This window comes from Leucopleurus acutus, assembly GCF_964270905.1.
Source record: "Leucopleurus acutus genome assembly, chromosome: 1".
In the NCBI taxonomy this organism is placed as follows: domain Eukaryota; kingdom Metazoa; phylum Chordata; class Mammalia; order Artiodactyla; family Delphinidae; genus Leucopleurus; species Leucopleurus acutus.
In genome coordinates, this window is record NC_139142.1 from 40,437,303 (window position 1) to 40,458,975 (window position 21,673).

At 35.1% G+C, this 21,673-nt stretch overlaps 1 protein-coding gene across 1 annotated transcript in view; it reads left to right on the top strand.

The window, feature by feature from the left end:
• Positions 1-10,077: 10,077 nt before the first annotated feature.
• Positions 10,078-21,673, top strand: part of LOC309971775 (protein SIX6OS1) — a gene marked incomplete at both ends in the record, with an annotated part of 52,898 nt that continues 41,302 nt past the window's right edge. The window contains 4 exons of the mRNA XM_082855160.1: positions 10,078-10,126; positions 10,224-10,280; positions 11,282-11,408; positions 15,136-15,225. Coding sequence (XP_082711286.1) covers positions 10,078-10,126; positions 10,224-10,280; positions 11,282-11,408; positions 15,136-15,225 — 323 coding nt within the window. The remainder of the gene's footprint in view (positions 10,127-10,223; positions 10,281-11,281; positions 11,409-15,135; positions 15,226-21,673) is intronic.

Here is a 21,673-nt window from a genome sequence, read left to right on the forward strand (position 1 = left end):
TGTAACGTATATTCATAGACATACATCAACATACAGACAGACACAGAGACCCCATAGTTTTCATTCTAAAACTTTAGCCAAGAATCAGGTACAACAATATAAAACTCACTAATTTATAAGCCAGTTGAATCCAAATGTGTTTCTGGTAGATGGAACAAGTTAAGTTTACCCACTCACATGGCTAAAGCTTTTTACTAATATTTGTGGAGAAGACTTTTAAAATTAAAATTTGTATTTGCCCTTTACCGGTAATCTTATGGAGCTGTGGACTAGATTTTGAGCAAGGGAGCTTCTGTAGTCATCTGTATTTTAAATAGTCTCTTTCCCTCCTTTTTTCTATTCAGTCTCAGGCAATCATGGGCTGTTTTAGTTATCTCCTTAGGTATTTACATTTCACATAAAATTTAGAACTTGAAGGGACAGAAAATGAATGCAAGTTTTCTCCTGGGAGTTTTGGGGTGTATTTCTCTATTATCAAAGTCTAGGGTAATTACTATTTAAAATTTTTCTTGTATTAAAGGTCGGATGGCATGGGCCTACTCTGCCTATTTCATTGTCAATCGCCACAATACCCTCCTCTTTGCTCTCCTCACTTTCCCAAAGATTCTACCTCTTACTGTCCTAATCAGGCTTTATCACAAGCATACGGACTTTAATCAATGGCAGCTTGTGATCTCCTAGCTTTCCAAAATAGCATTCTAAGGTCTCCAGCTTATTTTCTGGTCTTCCAAAATTGTCTGCCGCTCCTGAAACTAGCAGAGTAGTGGATAACTGCATGTCCTTTTCTAACTTCAGCTCTTCTTCCAATTTTCTAACTCGAGTTAGTCTCTAGTTGGGCATCGATGGTCAGCCAAACTGCCCACAGTACAGGCCAGCCCACTGTGGCAGCCATTTGTTTTCCTTCTTTACTTAAGTTCTCTCTTAAGTGTAGTTTCTCAAACAAGCTCATTAAAACAGCCACATTTTTGGGGTGTCCTCATACTCATGGGGTGGTCCACATGCATCTGACATATGGGCCACCTCTCCTCACATAGAGGTCAATGGCCAACTCAGGATTTCCCCCACAGATTACTCTTTCTCAAGGCCAATTTATTCCATCTCCTGGCTGGCTCACCAGTTGTTGGTTTGCAAACTGGCCCCCTGAACACAGACAGCAAGGAGAGAACAAAGAAAGAGGCAGACTACTCCAGATTGATAGCTGGTAGGTTTAATAAGCAAGGGAACTTGCTTACAAGACTTGTCTTCGGTGACTGCAATTTGAGTAGGTCTCTGAACCAACCCACCAAATCTTAAAAGTTTATAATAGAGGCCTTAACTGGGTTCAGTCACATATACAGTCCAGATGGTCTCAACAACACCTCACTCTCTTAAGGCTTCATCCTTGAAGATGAGCCCCACTATTGGAATGGTAAGCAAAGTGTACATTCCACGGACAGAGGAGGGGGTGAGGAGCTTCCAGTTGCCTGTGTCCAGCTCTTGGGTCAACTGGCGGTCGTGTCCTCTTGATGACCTCCTGCAACAAGTTTCATTACATAGATTAATTTGGGATAAATTGCATCTTTACAATGTTGAATGCTCCCATTCAGGTACATAGACTGGCTCTCATTTATTCAAACACTCTTTTATGTCCTTCAATAAAATTTTATACTTTCCTCATGTAGGAAAAACAGACATGAGAATTGAAAAAGCATCATGGTTTGAGGTTATTATTATAAAGGTCTTAAGTCCTATACAACTCTGTGGATTTTGAAGGCATCATTGTATTACAGCATGGTACAATAATTAACATTTACTATTGTTTAAAATGAATGAGGAAGTTTTTCCGTTGAGTCCCCCTGAGTTGGTAGATATAGATAATTGGAACAGGAAGAGGAGCAGAAAATGAGGTTAGAGCTTGAGGAATTGTCTAGGGCAGGGTCTTGATAATTGGCCTTTCCTATCTGCCCCCTACTCCTGTGAAAGCACCCAGACTGAAGCCTAAGAAATAGTCTTTAATGAAATTGAGTGGTTAGCCTGGGAAGGTATAGGTCTTTCAAAGTGGAGAATTTATGCTTACTCAGGGCTTAGAAATTATGCTAGTGCATTCAAAAATCAGTAAGGAGCCTGAGGGATTTAGTGATATGGTAAAGAAGACATATGGTTCTTCTGTATACAGGGGGGGAAAGTACACTTAGAAACTCTGGGGAAAACAAAATCTGTATAAGAAATCAAGGATCAAATGTGAAACAAATAAAAATATGGCATGATTATAATCAATTGGTGGAGACTAAACAAAGAAAATTTAATTGATTTTGATGCTTGGAAATTTTATACTTTTAGATTTTTTTTGATGTGGACCATTTTTTTAAAACAAATTTCGTGATACTTTGGTTTTATTTTATTTTTTAATATTTAGTTATTTATTATTTATTTGGTTGCACTGGGTCTTAGCTGTGGCAGACGAACTCTTACATGTGGCATGCATGTGGGATCTAGTTCCCTGACCAGGAATTGAACCCGCACCCCCTGCAATGGAAGGTGAAGTCTTAACCACTGGACCACCAGGGAAGTCCCAATGCTTGGAAATTTGATGCAAGTAAATTTCAAATGGCGTGTGTAGTGACACGAAATTTCATCATCTCTACTTTTCTGCTTTCTTTAAAAAGACTTTAAGGGTGCAGGCAATATAAACCCAACTCAGGCTATCTTGAATGAAAAGAGAATCTCTTGACTTACAGAACTGACTAGCTGACTCTTCTATATCTTGCTTATGCATTCATCTGTGTTGCCTTCATTATAGGGCAGATTTTTCCATGTGGTGAGAAAGATAGTTATCATCTGCTCCATCTTTACAAGGTTTTCGGAGTTCACCAGCTCAGAGAGACAATTTTCTTCTATTATTCTACATGTACCAGTTAAGGAAAGACTGGCCTCAGAGGTGGAGTGCTGTGATTGGCCAGGCCATTCCCTACCTAGTCACATGTCCATTTCTGAGATCAGAGCCCTGTGGGAGCTAGATAGTAGTGTTACTGATTACTGTTATGAAAGAGGAGTTCTGTTGTCTGAGAAGGGAGTCTTGGATGTCCTGAGACTTTAGCTCTTTATAACTGATCGAATCTTTCTTGTGAGCTTCTACCCTGCTGGATACCAGGGGCAGTCAGGGCGACAACTTTAAACTTCTGATAGATACTGCCAGTTTAAAAGTTTCTTTTAGATAACAGTCTGCTTCAGAGGTATGCTAAATCTTTTAGATTTCCTTTGCCTTCCTCTCTAAAATGGCATTTTAATGTATGGGGAGTGGAGTAAAAGTGACTTCATTGTGGGGTAGATGGGGCTTCAGATACATTTGGTTTTCTTTGGATCCTTTCTGGTCTCTGCTTTGGAATGGATGGTTTTACAGTATGGATTGGCCCCATATGGCTTTTTGGAGTGTTGAACAGCCACCTGATGCTAGAATCTGGGTTTCTAGACATTTACCTTTATGAGTGAAACACCATACACCTTGTCCTCTGCCTGTACATTTATAAGTAGTCTCTTCAGTAAAGTTTTATCACTTGAATCATCTGGGGCGATTTTTGTTTCCTGCTGGAACCCTGACTGGTACAGAGTTGCTGACTGACTTTGAATTAAAGGTCACTGAAGTCACTGATTTAATATCCCCAAACTATCATCCCATCACATATGTGTATTTCTATGATAGTGGTCATAACTATCAATATCTGTCTTCACTGTCAAATGGTGAGGTTTTTGAGAGCAAGGACTTTGTTCATCTTTATAAAACCAGTGTTTGTTAAGTAGTACACACAGTGCCATATACTTCAGAGAAAAGGAATATCTATAATAGTCAGGGAAGGCTTTATATATCTATAATATAATATCTATATCTATAATAGTCAGGGAAGGCTTTATAATAGTCAGGGAAGGAATTGAACTCTGAAGAATCGTAGATCTTGATTGGATCAAGGAAAGAAACTTTCCAGTTGGGAGGAACATTGAACACAAAGCCATGGAGGCTTAAATAAACATAATGTCTTCATGGATCAGTGAGGGAACAGCTTAAAATAGAGAGATTTTGTTGAGAAATAAAGTTGAGGTCAAATTATAGAATATCTTAAAATAGTGCAGAGGCATTCCAATTTGAAGCAGAGGAAAATATAATCATTAATTTCTTTGAATTATATGAGAATCGTGATGAAATGCATGTAAGAAAAACCAGTATTGTTATAGGATGGAATAGGAAGAATATAGAATAGATCAAAGGGGAAGGGTTGTCCCCAGCCTGTTACAGTAACCCAGATGTGAAATGATGTAACCACTTTTTGAGCATTTACCGTTCATTCATTTATTCCTTAAGGTATCTGTTGAGTTTCTATCATGTATTAGGCACTCTGCTAGGTGCTGGGGATAAATGGTGAGCAGAAAAAGAATAAAATTAAAGAATTATGTGACATAAAGGATAGTATAATGAAGAGTAAATTAAAATTTAAAATCCCACTTAATAGGATTTTAGAAGTAAGTAGACATATTTGAGGGAAATAGCCTTGCACCAAGAATAAAATCAAAGGTACATGAACAGTAAAGCAATGGATGAGTCAGATTAATGTTAAATGGCATCTACAAGAACAAAAACGGCTGTTTTTTTTTTATTTGCCTAATATGGTTTGCACACACTTGGAAACCTACTAGTGTTAGAATTACTGTCAAGAAAGGTCAGCAGAGTTGTCAGACAACTACCTATATTTTATTGACTTGGTAATTCAAGGAGGTGATGAAGGTATAGACCTAATTTGACCGGGAAAGTCAACTAATTTCAACACAGGGGATCAACTGAGAAAACAAAGGAGAGGTTTTTGTTTTAATATTAAAATGTAAATTTAATCATACATATTTGAAAATCCTGGCACACTTTAATCCTGTTGTTTTTCCCACCGACCTGATTTCTATTCATGTAAATAAATTTGTGTTAGCAGATTCACATTTCTTCACTTCCTATTTTATGACTATTTTCCCTATAAGGACTGTTCTTAGAATGAAGTGGCATTTATTCCCTTGGAATTGCTTGTGAATTGAATTAGGACTATAGCCATTATAACAAAACACTGCTGTAACCTATTCTTGTGGCTGCCAAGATATTTGTATGTGTTGGGGGAGGGTAAAAAGGGGGGCCTGTTTTCATGGAGCCTACAGTATGGTAGATGATATAGATATTTATACAATACCTGCACAAATACTTTAAATTATAACCATGTGAAAGGCTATGAAGGATAAGTACAAGAACTTTGAGAGTTGATAATGGGCATTGCTGAGGCTGTGATACTTTAGTTGAGATTTGAAAAATGAGTAGGAGGTTATTAAATGAGGAAGGATAGAGCATTCCAGCCTGAGGAGCCAGCAAGTGCATTGTCCCTGTGATGGAAAGAAGCATGTTAATGCTGGATTTCAGGAGGAAGATAAAGTTGGTATAATATGAAGAAGCAGAGATAGATGGGGACAGGATCATAAACGGCCTTGTAAGCCATGATAAGAATTTTGTCCCCTATTCTTAGAAGAATAGGAAGCCACTGATGTGTCTTAAGTTGTGTGTGTATGTGTGTGTGTGTGTGTGTATGTGAGAGAGAGAGAGAAAGAAGGAGAGAGACAGAGACAGAGAGAGAGTCAGAGAGAGTACAAAATTTGCAATTAAGAATTGCTCTGTTGAAGGATGGATGATTAATGGACAAGAGGGCCAGAGTAGATATGCATTAAAACCATTTTGGAAGCTATTACAATAATCTAAATGAGAGACTGGTGGTAACTTGGCCTAAGATGGTGGCAATTGAGATGGAGAGAAATGGGTGGATTTGAAAGATATTTAAAAGGTAAATTTGGTAGGATTTGTGATGGATTAGATATGGGGGATGATAGGAGAGGAAGGCTGTCAAGGATGATGCCTAGGTTTCTGGTATGTACAGCTGGATACTGATCCCATTCATGAAAAGAGAGATGATAAAAAAGGTCCAGGATTAGTGGGGGGAACACACGAGTTATGTTTTGACTTATCATGTAGGCAGTTAGATATGTGGGTTTAGAATTCAGAGGTTAAATATCATGGAAAGTCCCTATTATTTTTGACTTCCCAGCATTTAAATCCACTTCTTATGTTTGGAGTTCATACCTTAACAGTCTGAAAGGACAAAGAAGTGGAGTATGGGCCTAGGCTTCTCTAATCAAATGTATCCATCCAAAATTTTGGATTGGGAATAAATGACACAAAGAAGTATGCCCTAGGAAGAACCCCCTCTGGCAGTGGAGGCAGTTGAAATAAGATCAAGTTTTTAGGGCGGTTGTGGTACTGAAGCATCTTGTGCCGGTAGTAGTGGTGTGAGCTGCAGCCTGTAGCTCTTGGTTGTGATTGGGTATCTTGACCACCAGTTCTGTAGTATGAGTTTGGGCACTGATCCTTGCTCTGCTGCTTCGAGCTTGGATCTCAAGCTATTCTGGGGATTGTGTGTTACACAATATCCTCTTTAACAAATTTGATATTAGCTTAAATCAGCCAGAATCAACTTCTGTTATTTGCCACTAAGGACTTGAATTGATACTAGAGGTCTGTGCTAGAGATACACATTTGTGAGTCATATGTATAGCAGTAAGCTATAGACAGTGATGAGATTACTTAAACATAGAGAACAGAACGAGAGAAAAGGGCTAGGACTGAGCCTATGAAATTTATGACAGTTAATGACTGAGTAGAAGAGGATGAATCTGAAAGAGGAGATAGAAAAATTATTAGAGATAGAAGAAAAATCAAGTAAATACTGTGTCTTAGAAGCCAAGATGTAGAATTATTAATTCTCACTTTACATTTGAGGAAACTGAAGTTTAGGTTAGAAACTTGCCCAAAGTTTTGACTTAACAAATAACAGAACCAGAAGTTGAATCCATATCTAACTACAAAGACTATTTACAGAGTTGATTGGATGTATACAAGGGATATATCAAAGAAAAAAATCAACTTATAAGAGGGAGTAATGAGTCATGTAAGATACCAACTCTTCATGTATTGATTTTGTGGAGAACTACTCTGCCACTGAGACAGGTATGTCAGAGGGAGAGGAAGAGATGACTTTGGATTTGGATCAGATTGAACCCAGATTGATGGAAAGGCATGTAAATGTAAATATTGGATAACTCTCAGATAATAGGATACAACTGGGAATATAGATTTGGGAGTTTTAAGCACATTTTGAATGAATAATCTAAAGAATGTATAGAAGGGAGTATAGTTAAAGAAAAAGCTTAGATAAGAGTCTATAGTTGTGTAGTGATGGTGAGAGGGAAAGAAGTAGAAGCCAAAATCAGAAGGGCAGGTAAGAGAAGTGGGAGAACTTTAAGAAAGTAGTGTCTTGGAAGCCAGGGTTAGGGTTGCAGAGAATTTTAATGGGACCAAGTATGGAAGAGAGTTAGGAAAAAAAGAGGGAAGGATAAGACTGAGAAAATACCATTATATTTGGAATAAAAGTATTTTATTGATTATCTGAGAAAGCAGTTAAATGTGATGGGGTACAGTGGTTGAGTTGAAAAAGTCAATGAAGAAAGGAGTGGAAAGGAATTGTAGGTAGGAGACGTGCTTTCTATTGATAAATTTAGCGGTAAATGTAAAAGTGATACAGTGCAATTAGAATGGGCAGCACTTTTAAACTAAGAATTTCTTTAGATTCTGATTTACATGTGTGGAGCAAGAGGGGAAGTTGCTAAAAATAGGTAGGGAGAGATTTTAATGAGTTGTTAGGATAAATGCTTACCTGAGTCAACATTCTACAATTTTTCAAACAGAACATTATATTTCATTGAGGGGATTTAGACGAGAGAATAAAATTTATTATTTAAAACTCTCCAGTAGATGGAACATCTTCATCTTCATTGCTTTTCCAGAAGGAATTTTCACAATGGAATAAGGGGTAGTGGAGTTGGTAGAACTCAGGTATATTTTTATGAGAGTAATTAGGATATGCATAAATATGAATGTAAATGCAAATAAATTGATTTTCAGGTCTCAGTAAGCTGGTGTTTCTAGGTTTCCACAATTTTACATAAGAGAATCTACTATTAAGTTGAAGTGGATCAGCTCTTTTGACCTGTCACATTTTCTTGACAGTCATAGCAAAGCAGTGCTAGCAAGACTAATGATAACTGAGACTTCATATCCATTCTCTCATACCTTCCTAAAAAGGGATAGCTAATAAATATAAACAAGTATAAGAATAAAGCTTCTAAATCTCTTATGTCATCAAATTAGCCTTGATGACTATCATTAATACTAATGAGCAGCATTACATCACATTATAATAAAATTGGTTATGCATATATGATCTGAAGTACTTAAGCAAACAAATCTCTGAAAGTATCTTTTTCATTTTAATAATCTGTGAAACAGGTTGTTGGGAATTGAGGCAACTATTTACATCATTTAGTATTAAGAATATTTTCACCAGAAATACACCAATAATGAAGGCAGTTTGGGGGACTATTTGTTTAATTATTGTGAACAAGTTATAAACCATAAATAATTTATAAATTATAAATAAAGTGAACTCTTTATTTCACCTTGTATATGCAAAGTCTAAGCATAAATTACCCAAAGACAGCATTTTGGACAGAAAATATTAATGTGCATTTCATTTCAAACTAAATAAATGAGTCACTCTCAAAACATTTTGTTGAAAGAAAACGTATTTGAATTCTTATACTTGCTTTTCAAGAAGTTTTGAATGCTGAATGCGAAATTGAATTTTGACGATTGGAGTGGTTTTTGTTTTCATGTTAAAAGTTAATATAAATTTTAGTGCTGTTCTCCACAATATATTTTTAAACTGTATTTCACAAGCGGAATGGATAGCCTTAAAAAAAAAAAACAACCAGCCCCTGACAGGTTCCCTAGCCTGGTTTTAGGGCTTCTGACCCCAGCACACCCTTCTGGGGCGGTGGGATGCTGGGTTCTCGCTTCGCCGCGGGAGGGAGGAGGGGGCGCCGCCGCACAGATCTCGCGTGGAGTTGCGTCTTTCTCTTCAGCGTGATCTGCAGCTCCGGCCGTGGGCTTTGTCGCGCTGGCTGGGCCCGAGCGGGGCCGAGCGGGGTCAAGGTTGGGCTTGGGTCGTTCTGTGTCGCGACCTGCTGTAGTGTCCTCGGCGCTCGCGACCCTGACTAGAGTCTGGGATCCGGGAAGGAAGGGTGGGCGTTCGGGTCCCAGAGGGGCGGCTGAGGTGGGTGGGAAAGAACTGCGTGTGGCGGTTATTCCTTAGGCAGGCGGCCCTGAGGGGTTTGGGGGGTTGGCGGGCCCTGTCCCCGATGTACGACCGGAGGTCGCGTTCTGGGGGCTTCCCAGCGCGTGGCCTCGCCCTTGGCCACACTGCCGCCCGAGGCTTCGGGGGCCGCCGTGTGGCCGGAGTTTCGGGGGCGGACTCGGGTGAGAAGCGAGTAGGCTGTGAAGGTAGTCGGCGAGCGAACTCCCCGCTTCAAAACGCGCGGGAAGAGTAGCTCCTCGACTCTGCGGGTAGCGAGTGATCCAAACCCCGCCATACGCGTATTTTTTTTTTTTTTTATAATGCGTCTTGGTAGTCCAGTGAATACCTCCGCTTTTGGATTCTCGCTGGTAAATTCGCAAGTGTCAAATTGCACGGTTCCTGTAGGTTTTACTTCGCTGTTGGTGACTGACTTTCTCTAAGAGTTTTTTAGCGTGTAGTAGTACGCACGCCGAGAAAGGACATATTCAGAGATATTTATTTTAAAGGCATATCCTTTTAAGAAATCTGGATGTCCGTGGACTCCAGAATATCCAATAACTTATGGCACGACCATGTATAAACAATTATGAAGTTTCAGTCATGCAACGACATTCAATTTATTTTATTATAGATAACTGTATACATTTATTTTAATATATATAACGACACTCATTTATTAAATACCTGCTAGAGCTCTGCCCAGTACCGGGATGAAGGTGTCCCTTCCCTCCCCACTTCGTGCCCCACCCACATTTTTATGTAATAATGCTATGTCAAAAGGTTGTTTTTAGAAAACCCTTCCTTATTATTATTTTTTTTTAGCAAAGTATCCAAGATGAATGACAGCCTATTTGTCAGTTTGGACAGACTTTTGCTAGAATTTGGTAGGTATAAAATGGAAATAAAAAGTAGATAACTATTTGTATTATCATGGGACATTTTAACAATAAAATGAAGTCACAAAAGAGTAATTTATTTTAGTTTTCCAGTATGAACAAGATATAAGTACTAAAGAAGATATGATTCAACGAATTAATAGTAAGTAGTTTTGCATGACAAAGATTTTTTTTTTTTATGGAATGTAAGGTATTATGCTGTTGCCTTGTTTAGGGTAATTTATAGTTGACATTAGAACTTTTCCCCTGGTTCTATCTAGTGACTAATAATGAGCTATTTACCCTATTTTTTCAATAATTTTCTGTATTCAGTGTTTAATTATTTTGTGTTTAAGAATTTTGTTTTAAGTAGATATCACCCTTAATGAAATACAATTGAAAATGTTATTTTTCTCAAGTAACACAGGTTATTTTAAACATTTGAGTGAAAATTTTAAAATATTTTTAGAAATCATCAAAAGTCAGTGGCCAGGATTAATGGAAGCCACATTTTCAGGAATGCTAATTATGAAAATTAATATTATGAGTGGAATGACAAAGCAGATCACATAAATATAGTATTTTAAGATCCTACATAAAAACTATCAAAAGAAACTACACTCAATAATTTCTTAATAGTTCTGAAAGGTATTATAGAATTTGGTTATCTTTTCTGCAGCAAAAAAGGATATTGGATATTAAGAATTTATTTTAATCTTTTTAAGAAATTACATTTTATTTTTAGCTTGTGTTTACTCACTATAACAAAGAAATAAGTGAGTTGAAGGTGCATTAAATAATGACATGGAACTGATGAATAGAAATTACACATTTGTCAAAAACAAAACTCTTACGTTAGTATCATATGAGTAAATGTTTACATGAACTCATAGCATCATAAGATGCCATTGATCTTAGATATTACTTAATCCAGCCCTCTTACATTAAAGATGTGGGACAGGGGACGTTTATTTTTCTTCAATCTAAAACACAAATTCTTAGCTTCTGGGTCTAGGAGCAAGCCTGACTCTGGTCCTGTGCTTTTTAGTGTAGGGCCCTTCCCATCTCAAGCTTCACTTCCTCTCCATTCTCTGGTTCTCCTTTTCTAGGTCAGTTGCCATACCTTTTTTTCTACTGTATTTATTTTGAATTTATGATTTCCAGAATGCTTTGAAGATATTAAAGAAAACAAAGCGACCATTTGTAAGATACATGAAACTATAAATACAACAGATGAGGAAATCGGTCATTACTGTAAACATAGTAAGGAGATCGAAGACAACTGTAGTAAGTGAGTATTTTAAAGAAATTTTCAGTAGTTGTCATTAGATTCTCTTATTCGAGGTTTTTGAGTTTATAGTTGAAGACACTGTTGCTTTAAAGTAGTATTTTATATTAGGAAAATGATGAAGCAAGTCTTAAATTTCCTTGTTACATGCCACTGTAAAAGGGATCACAGAAGTTTCAAAAGAAAAATAGAAGAGCTGTAAGATCTAATTCAGATCCAGTTAGTCTAAATACAGTATGTTGAATAATCTAGGCTCAGTATAGAAAATTCCGATTAGATAAATAAATTTGAAATAATTTCCATCTTCGAATTTTCAAGATGTTATTTTTGTCTAAGGGAACCTAGCCTAAAATTAGTAGCTTTTCAAAATAAAACTATTTAGTAAGTTAAGAATTCTTTCAATATAGCTTCAGGTTCTGGATTCTAGTAGTTACATCTATTATAAGACAAACATTTTGAAACAAAGACTTGTTAATGGAACTTAATTGTATGGACAGGTACTTACAAAAATAAAATGTTTAGTTTTCTGTATTTAATTTTATGTTGATCACTGTCTTTGTAATAAGTACTATATTAAGAATCATATTTGTTTTAAAATATTTTGTTATTTAAAAATTTCATAAACTTTTTGGTTTTCCCTCATTACTTTTTTTATATTGGTTTTAAAATTTTATAAAAGTAACACATGCCTAGTATAAAAATTCAAAGACTATACAAATGTATGGAGTAAAAAGGTTTTCCCTGCCTGTAGTCCCCATCCCCACCCTGTCCTCTTCCTTACAGGTGATCACTCTTAACAGTGAGTACCCTTCCAGACCTTTTAAAATATATATTCAACATCACTATTACATATGCTTATATATACATCTACCTGTATATCTGCCTTTCCTTTTTTAAAAAATGCGATCATACCATACTTATTTTTCAACTTGTTTTTTAAATTTAACAATATGTAATGTAAATGGTACTATACATGTAATGATTATGTATGGATTTCATTCTTTTTTTTTTAACAGCTCCATAGTATTTTATAGTATTGATGTATCCTAAGTTATTTAACCATTCTCCTATTAATAGACATTTAGGTTATTTCCAGTTATTTCCTATTATAAACAACATGTACAGGTATCCTTCCATATTTCTAGACCAGTTGCTATAGAATGACCTCCTGGAAGTGAAATTGCCAGGTTGAAGAGTATGCATGTTTAAATATTTGATAAGTAATGCCAAACTGCTCTCCCAAAATAATTATACTAATTTATACTTTCACCAACAATATATGAGAGTTTCTATTCCTCACACCCTTGCTAACACTGAAATTATCAATGTTCAAATTTTTTGGCAATCTGATCAACGAAAAAACTACATATTGTTGAACTTTTTCTTTTAGTTTGATTTAGGTTTATGGTAGTTAAGTTTTACCAGTGGTTTCCCTCAAGTAGCTGCAAAGGGTGCTGGAAAAGTACTGGTAGTTTCCCCGCAGAACCTACTGTGTCCAAGATGTACTTTACTTTAAACAAGATTATTCTCTGCTGGGTTCTGAGGGCAGTTAGTAGGATCTGTTGATTTTAGGATCTGTTGATTTTAATGCATGAATACCTCTAGTTCATGATTTCAGCATGCTGGTTAAGAGGTTTAAATGTGAAATATGAATTCATGAAAGTATTAGAAGAAAATATAGGTGACTATAATCTTTGAGAGAGGAAGACCTTCCTAAGTATGTCATCACAGGTAGAAACCACATAGGAAACAATGGATAAATATGACACATGCAAATTAAAAAGAAAAACACCTCAAAATGATACAAAAAGCAAAAGGATAAGGTAGGAAAATGTTAAAGAAGGGTTAATTTTTAAAATATAAAGTGCTTGTAGAAATTAATAAGAAAGAGCCAAAGTCCCATTAGAAAAATAAGCAAAGAAGGTAAACAGGTAAATACCAAAATGAAGAAATGTATGTCTAATAAATGTGAACAAATGCTCAATCTTACTAATAATCAAAGACATCCAAATTAAAGCAATAATAAAATACTATATATTCTTTTGCCTTTAAGTTTTGCAGAAATTTTAAGAAGGATAATACCCAATGTTGGCCAGGAAATAAGAAAATCACCCCTCTCATACACTGTAGGAATGTACACTGGTATATACCTTTTGGATGACATATAAGTATACTTCAAAGGCTTTAAAAATAAGCATGACTTTTGATTAAACAGTTCCATTTCTGATAATTTTTCATAAGGAAATAATAAGGCATTTTCTCAAAGATGTACAACAAGCTATTTATTTCAACTTTTTTACAATAGGAAAACATTGCAAGCAACTCAAATGTTCAACATTAGGTGATTGTTTAGATGAATTTTGGTATATCCATATGAATGAACAGTAGGCAGCCCATTAGTTTATGATATAAGTGAATATTGACATGGAAAGGTGTTAACAGTATATTACAAATTGAACAAAACATTAAAACAACATTCATAGAATAAACTCAATTTAGTAATTGTGTATTTATGTGTAATTTAAAAAGTCTAGAAATATGTACATCAAAATGGTTACAGTGAATATCTTTTTAGTGAACATGTATTTCTTATGGAATTTAAAAAATATTCAGAATGTGTGTATATATAACCTTTGACCTTATAATTCTATTTTGGGGAATATTGCCTAAGGAAATGGTTGCAAACTCAGACAAGTGTTTAAGTACAAGTTTTTAAGAGAAACTTAGACTAACCAAAATGGCCAACAATATTGGAATGGTTAGATAAATTGTGTAATATGTTGTATTTATTAAAACTTTTACAATGAATTCTTAGTGACAAAGAAAATGTATATATTGATAGTTTAAAAGTAAGTGATAAAGGATGATATGTTGTATATGTGAATATGATCTCAAAGATGTTAAACTATATACTTATGGTAAAATCTGGAAATAATTTATTAAAATAATATCAATATTAGTAGTTATTATTCAGTGTTGAGAATATAGATGATAATTATTTTCTTATGTATACTTTTCTGTTCTTCCAAAATGGGTATGCATACTTTTTGAATCTGAAAAAATAAAAAAGATTAGAAAAAAGAGCTAGAGGAAATATTTGAACAATACTTAGAATGTAAGCTGCCATGGTGTATACTTAATTTTGGATTTTTCACACTGGCAACATTTTTTGAGTCATGTAATAAAACAAATGTATAAGTTGAATATTCATTTTATTCTTACTATCTGATTTTATAATTCATTATGGTCTAGTTTCTTTCTTTCAAGTTCAGGAGGGTATAAAACCTGACTTTCTAAATTTCAAAGGAGAAAAAAACCTCTCTTTATCCCTTATCCTAGCTCTTTAAATGTTTACTCCAAAAGAATTTCTTAGCTAAGATCTTAGAAGTATGATGAGGAACAAAGCCTGATGTTGGAACGTTGCAGAGTATATTCCAGAAATGCCATAGTAATACACAGTCCATCCATGTCACATTTGTTCCTTCCCTAGTCATGGTTCCAAAACAAGCTTTATGTAAAAATTAATCGATATTGATATTTGAGCATATGTATGATTGCATGAATGGTCATAGTGGTGGTGATCGGAGATGGGAATGTTTTTCTTGATGTAAGCTTGTTTTTTCCAGGAAAGGAAAGATTTGTTTATCTTTAAATGGTTACATTCATTTTTATTATTTCTTAAATTAGTTTATCATTCTGAGATGCTAATTACAGTATTTTTTTTCCATAGCTGGAGGCCAACATGTGATATATTTCATAAACATGAAGACTATATGAAGGACCAGTTTACTATTTATCAAGAAACTGTTGAAAAAGACAGGTACAGTACATATATTAATTTAAGCTTATCAATTCTATAACTTAGTATTAATAAAATATTCTTTGCAAAAATATTAATTGAAAAATTTTTTTAGTTTATTTATTTTTAAAGCAAATTCAGTGTTTTGGACTCTGGTTGTCACTGTTGGCCTACCTATTTGTTATAAAGCTCTATCCAACCTTTGATATATTTAAATATATCCTTAGAAACTATTTATCAGTAGCAGTTATAAGGCAGAGTGCTTCAATTAATATTTTTTATGACTGAATTGCTATAGTCAAACATCTGGGGGAGTAGTTAGCTGTATAATTAGCTTATGAAAAATTTGGAGTGTTGACTTTTGAAGGGTGTATTTATATTGAACTTGTTTTTCGGAGTGCTGATTTAGTGGGGTGTTATATTCTGACAGAGAAATACTATTGGGTTGGCCAAAAATTAAGATGTTACGGAGAAATCCGAATGAACTTTTTGGCCAACCCAATAATATTTGTGTGGGCTTATTTTATTATGTGTTAAATCACCTGGTTTGGGGGAGTAAATGTAATTAATGAATATAATGAAACAAGGTGAGGAACTTTGAACACGTTATATAGCATTATAATTTCACTTAATTTAAAAAATTGAAATGTTTTTATTTTTAACATAATTGGACAAGAGCAGTGTTGATTTAATTTTTATTTATTTATCTTACTACTTTCCCCCTAGCTTTATTGAGGTATAATTGACACATAGCAGTAAGTCTGAGGTGTAAAACATGATTTAATACATGTGTGTATTGTGAAATGATTACCACAATAAGGTTAGGTAACACATCTATCACTCTATTATATTTTTTGTAGTGAGAATATTTAAGATTTACTCTTTTAACAACTTTCAAGTATATAATACAGTATTATTATATTCACCATGCGTTATATTAGATCCCCAGAACTTATTCAGCTTTTAACTGGAAGCTTGTACTCTCTGACCAACATCTTTTCATTTCCTCTACCCGTCAGCCCCTGGAAACCACCATTATACTCTCTGCTTCTATGAATTCAGCTTTTTTAAAAGATTTTACATATAAGTGAGATCATAACAGTATTTGTCTTTGTCTGACTTATTCAGTTAGCATAACACTCTCAAGGTCTATCTGTGTTGTCACAAATGGCAGGATTTCCTTCTTTTTTAGTGGCTAAATAACATTCCATTTTTATATATATCACATTCAAAAAATCTATTCATCTGTCAGTGGACACTTAGGTTGTTTCCATGTCTTGGCCATTGTGAATAATGCTTCAATGAACATGGTGCAGATATCTCTTTGGGATAGTGATTTTATTTCCTTTGAATATGTAACTAGAAGTGGGATTACTGGATCATATGGCTTTTCTATTTTTAATTTTTTGAGGTGCCTCCTTACTGTTTTCCATGGTGGCTGTATCAATTTACATTCCCACCACCGGTATACAAGGGTTCCCTTTTCTCTACATCCTTGCCAACACCTATCTTTTGTCTTTCGGTAATAGCCATTCTACACATATGAGGTACTATCTCATTGTGGTTTTGATTTGCATTTCTCTGATAATTGGTGGTATTGAGCATCTTTTCATGTACCTGTTGACTATTTGTCTTCTTTGGAAAAATGTCTCTCAGCCCTTTGCCCATTTTTAACTTGGATTATTAGTCTTTTTGCTATTCAGTTGTGTGAGTTCCTTATGTATTTTGGATATTAACCCCTTATTGGATATATGGTTTGCAAACATTTTCTCCCATTCTATAGTCTGCCTCTTCATTTTGTTGATTGATTCTTTTGCTGTGCAGAAGCTTTTATAGTTTGATGTAGTCCCACTTGTTTATTTTTGCTTTTGTTGCTTATGCTTTTGGTATCATATCCCCAAAAATCATTGCCAAAACCAACATCAAGGAGATTTTTTCCCTAGGAGTTTTATGATTTCAGGTCTTACATTTAATTTAAGTCTTTAATCCATTTTGAGTTCATCTTTATGAGTGGTATAAGATAGGGGTCCAGTTCCATTCTTTTGCATGTGACTATCCAGTTTTCCCAGCATTGTTTATTGCAGACTATCCTTTCCCCATTGAGTATTTTTGGCTTCCTTTCCAAATATTGATTGACTGTATATGCATGGATTTATTTCTGGACTCTTGATTCTGTTCCATTGGTTTACCTGTCTGTTTTTATGCCAATACTATGCTTTTTTTGTTTGTTTGTTTGTTTGTTTTGGCGGTACGCCGGCCTCTCACTGTTGTGGCCTCTCCCGCTGCGGAGCACAGGCTCCGGATGCGCAGGCTCAGCGGCCATGGCTCACGGGCCCAGCCGCTCCGCGGCATGTGTGATCTTCCCAGACCGGGGCACGAACCCATGTCCCCTGCATCGGCAGGCGGACTCTCAACCACTGGGCCACCAGGGAAGCCCGATGCTATTTTGACTACTATATCTTTGTAGCATAGTTTGAAATGAGGAAGTGTGATGCTTCCACCTTTGTTTTTTTTTTGAGATTTCCAGAAATTGACTATTTGGGGCCTTTTGTGTTTCCATACAAATTTTGGGATTTTTTTTCTATTTCTGTGAAAAATGCCATTGTAATTTTGATGAGATTGCATTGAATTTTTAGATAGCTTTGGGTAGTATGGATATTATAACAGTATTAATTCTTATGATCTGTGAGCACAGAATATCTTTCCATATTTATGTCTTCTTCAGTTTCTTTCATAGTGTCTTATAGTTCTCAGTATATAATCTTTCACCTTCTTGGTTAAATTTATTCCTCAGTTTTTAAATGTGTTTGATGCTACTGTAAATGGGATTGTTTTCTTTATTTTTTTTTCAGGTAGTTCGTTGTTTGTGTATAGAAGTGCAACTGATTTTTGTATGTTGATTTTGTATCCTGAAACTTTATTGAATTTGTTGATTAGTTCTAATAGGTTTTTGGTGGAGTCTTAGAATTTTCTATATATTGATATAAGGATATACTATTTACAAACAGACCATTTCACTTTTTCCTTTCCTATTTGGATGCCTTTTATTTCTTTTTCTTGCCTAATTGCTTTAGCTAGCTCTTCCAGTATTATATTGAATAAGAGTGGTGAGAATGGCACCTTTGTCTTGTTTCTGATTTTGGAGGAAAAGCTTTTAGCTATTTACCATTGAGTATGATATTAGTTATGGACTTGTCATATATAGCCTTTATTATGTTGAGGTATACCCAATTTATTGAAAGTTTTTATCATGAAAGGGTGTCAGATTTTGCCAAATACTTTTTCTGCATCTACTGAGATCATATAATTTTTATCCTTCACTCTATTAATGTGGTATTTCATGTTTAATTATTTGTGTATATTGAACCATCCTTGCATCCAAGGATAAATCCCATTTCGTATTCGTGTATGATTCTTTTAGAGTGCTGTTGAATTTGTTTGCTAGTATTTTTTTTTGAGAATTTTTTCATCCATATTCATCAGGAATATTGGCTTCTAGTTTTCTTTTCTTGTAGTGTCCTTATTTGGCTTTTTATCAGGGTAATGCTGGCCTCATAAAATGAATTGGAGAGTGTTTTCTCCTCTTCCATTTTTTGGGAAGAGTTTGAGAAGGATTGATGTTAATTCTTCTTTAAATGTTTGGTACAGTTTACCAGTGAAACCATCTGGTCCTGGGCTTTTCTCTGTTGGGAGGGTTTTGATTACTGCTTCTATCTCCTTACTAGGAATTGACCTGTTCAGATTTTTAAATTTTTTTCATAATTCAATCTTGGTAGGTTGTATGTTTCTAGAAATTTATCCATTTCTTTTAGGTTATCTAATTTGTTGTCCTATAATTGTTAATAGTAGCCTCTTAAGAGCTTTTGTATTTCTTTGGTGTCAGGTATATTATCTCCTCTTTCATTTATAACTTTGAGTCCTCTCTCTTTCCCTTGGCTAGTCTAGCAAAAGGTTTGTAAATTTTGTTTATCTTTTCAAAAAAGCATCTTTTTTTTTTTTAAAAAAAAGGAACTTGTTGTTTCATTGATGTTTTCCTGTTGTCTTTCATGTCTCTAGTCCATTTATTTCTGCTCTAACCTTTGTTATTTCCTTCTTTCTGCTATCTTTATGGTTAGATTGTTCTTCTTTTTCTAATTCCTTGGGAAGTGACCTTCTTTGTCTCTTGTGACTGATTTTGACTGAAAGTCTATCTTATCTGATATAAGTATAAGCACTTCTGATTTCCTTTGGTTACATTTGTATGGAATATCTTTTTCTATCCCTTCACTTTCAGCTCATGTGTTTCATTAAGCTAAAGTAAGTTTCTTGCAGGCAGCATATTGTTGGGTCTTGTTTTTTTTAATCCACTCAGCCACTCTTTGTCTTTTGAATTTAGTCTATTTACATTTAAAGTAATTATTGATAGGTATGGACTTACTATTGCCATTTAATTAATCGTTTTCTGAGTGTATTTTTAGTCCCTTTGTTCCTTTCTTCCTCTCTTGCTGTCTTCCTTTGCGATTTTTTTTTTTGTAGTGGTATGCTTTAATTCCTTTCTCTTTCTTTTTTGTGTATCTACTATAATTTTTTCTCTGTGGTTACCGTGATGCTTACATAAAACATCTTATAGATATAACAGACTTATTGATAACAAGTAACCTTCAATTGCATACAAAGACTGCACTTTTACTTCTCCTCCCCCCACATTTAATGCTATTGATGTCATACTTTATATTGTGCATCCATTAACAAATTATTGTAGCTATAATTTTAATAATATTTTAAACTTTCATACTAGAGATTAAAGTGATTTGCATACTATCATTACAGTATTATGGTATTCTGAATTTGAGTATATATTCACCTTTACCATTAAGTTTTATTCTTTTATATGTTTTCATGTTGTTACTTAGCATCCTTTTATTTCAGCTTGAAAAACTCCCCTTAATATTTTCTAAAAGGTAGTAGTAATGAACTCCTTTAGTGGTAATGAACTCCCTTAGCTTTTGTCTGTCTGGGAATGTCCTTATTTTTCCTTCATTTCTAAAGGACGGTTTTGCTGGGTGTAGTATTTTTGGTTGGCAGTTTTTTCTTTCAGTACTTTGAATATGTGATCCCATTCTCTTCTGGCCTGGAAGGTTTGTGCAGAGAAATCTCCTGATGACATTACAGGGGTTCCCTAGTGATGAGTTATTTTTCTCTTGATGCTTTCAAAATTCTTTTTGTCTTTGCATTTTAACATTTTGATTATAATGTGTCTTGGAGTAATCTTCTTTGGGTTGATCTTGCTTGGGGTCTTTTGGGCTTCCTGTACCCAGATGTCTATCTCTTTCCTAATATTTGGGAAGTTTTCAGCTATTATTTCTTTTCTTTTAAAAAAATTTTTGTTGGGGTATAATCAATTTACAATGTTGTGTTAGTTTCAGGTACACAGCAAAGTGAATCTGTTATACAAATACAGATATCCACTCTTTTTTAGATTCTTTTCCCATATAGGCCATTACAGAGTATTGAGTAGAGTTCCTTGTGCTATACAGTAGGTCCTTATTAGTTATCTGTTTTTTTTAAAATAAATTTATTTATATGTTTATCTTTGGCTGCGTTGGGTCTTCGTTGCTGCGCACAGGCTTTCTCTAGTTGCAGCGAGCAGGGGCTACTCTTCGTTGTGGTGTGCGGGCTTCTTATTGTGGTGGCTTCTCTTGTTGTGGAGCATAAACTCTAGGCGTGTGGGCTTCAGTAATTGTGGCACATGGGCTCAGCAGTTGTGGCTTGCGGGCTCTAGAGTGCGCTCTCAGTAGTTGTGGTGCATGGGCTTAGTTGCTCTGTGGCATGTGAGATCTTCCCGGACCAGGGCTCGAACCCATGTCCCCATGCAGGTGGATTCTTAACCACCGTGCCCCCAGGGAAGCCCTAGTTATATGTTTTATATATAGTAGTGTGTATGTGTCAATTCCAATCTTCCACTTTATCTCTCCTCCCCCAACCTCTGGTAACATAAGTTTATTTTCTACATCTGTAACTCTATTTCTGTTTTGTAGATAAGTTCATTTGTAGCCTTTTTTAAGATTCCACATATAAGTGATATCATATGATATTTGTCTTTCTCTGTATGACTTACTTGACTCAGTGTGAGAATCTCTAGGTCCATCCATGTTGCTGCAAATGGCATTATTTTGTTCTTTTTTATAGCTGAGTAATCAGCTATTATTTCTTTAAATAAGCTTTCTGCCTCTTTCTGTCTCTCTTTTCTCCTTCTGGGACTTCCGTGATGCAAATATTTGTTTGCTTTGCAGTGTTCCATAATTTATGTAGATTTTCTTCACTGTTTTTCATTCTTTTTCTTTTTGTTCCTCTAAGTAGCTAATTTCAAATGAATAGTCTTTGAGTTTGCCGATTCTTTCTTTTATATGATCAAGTCTATTATTGATGCTCTCTATTGAATATTTCAGTCCTGCTATTGTGTTCTTTAGCTCCACAGTTTCTGTTTGGT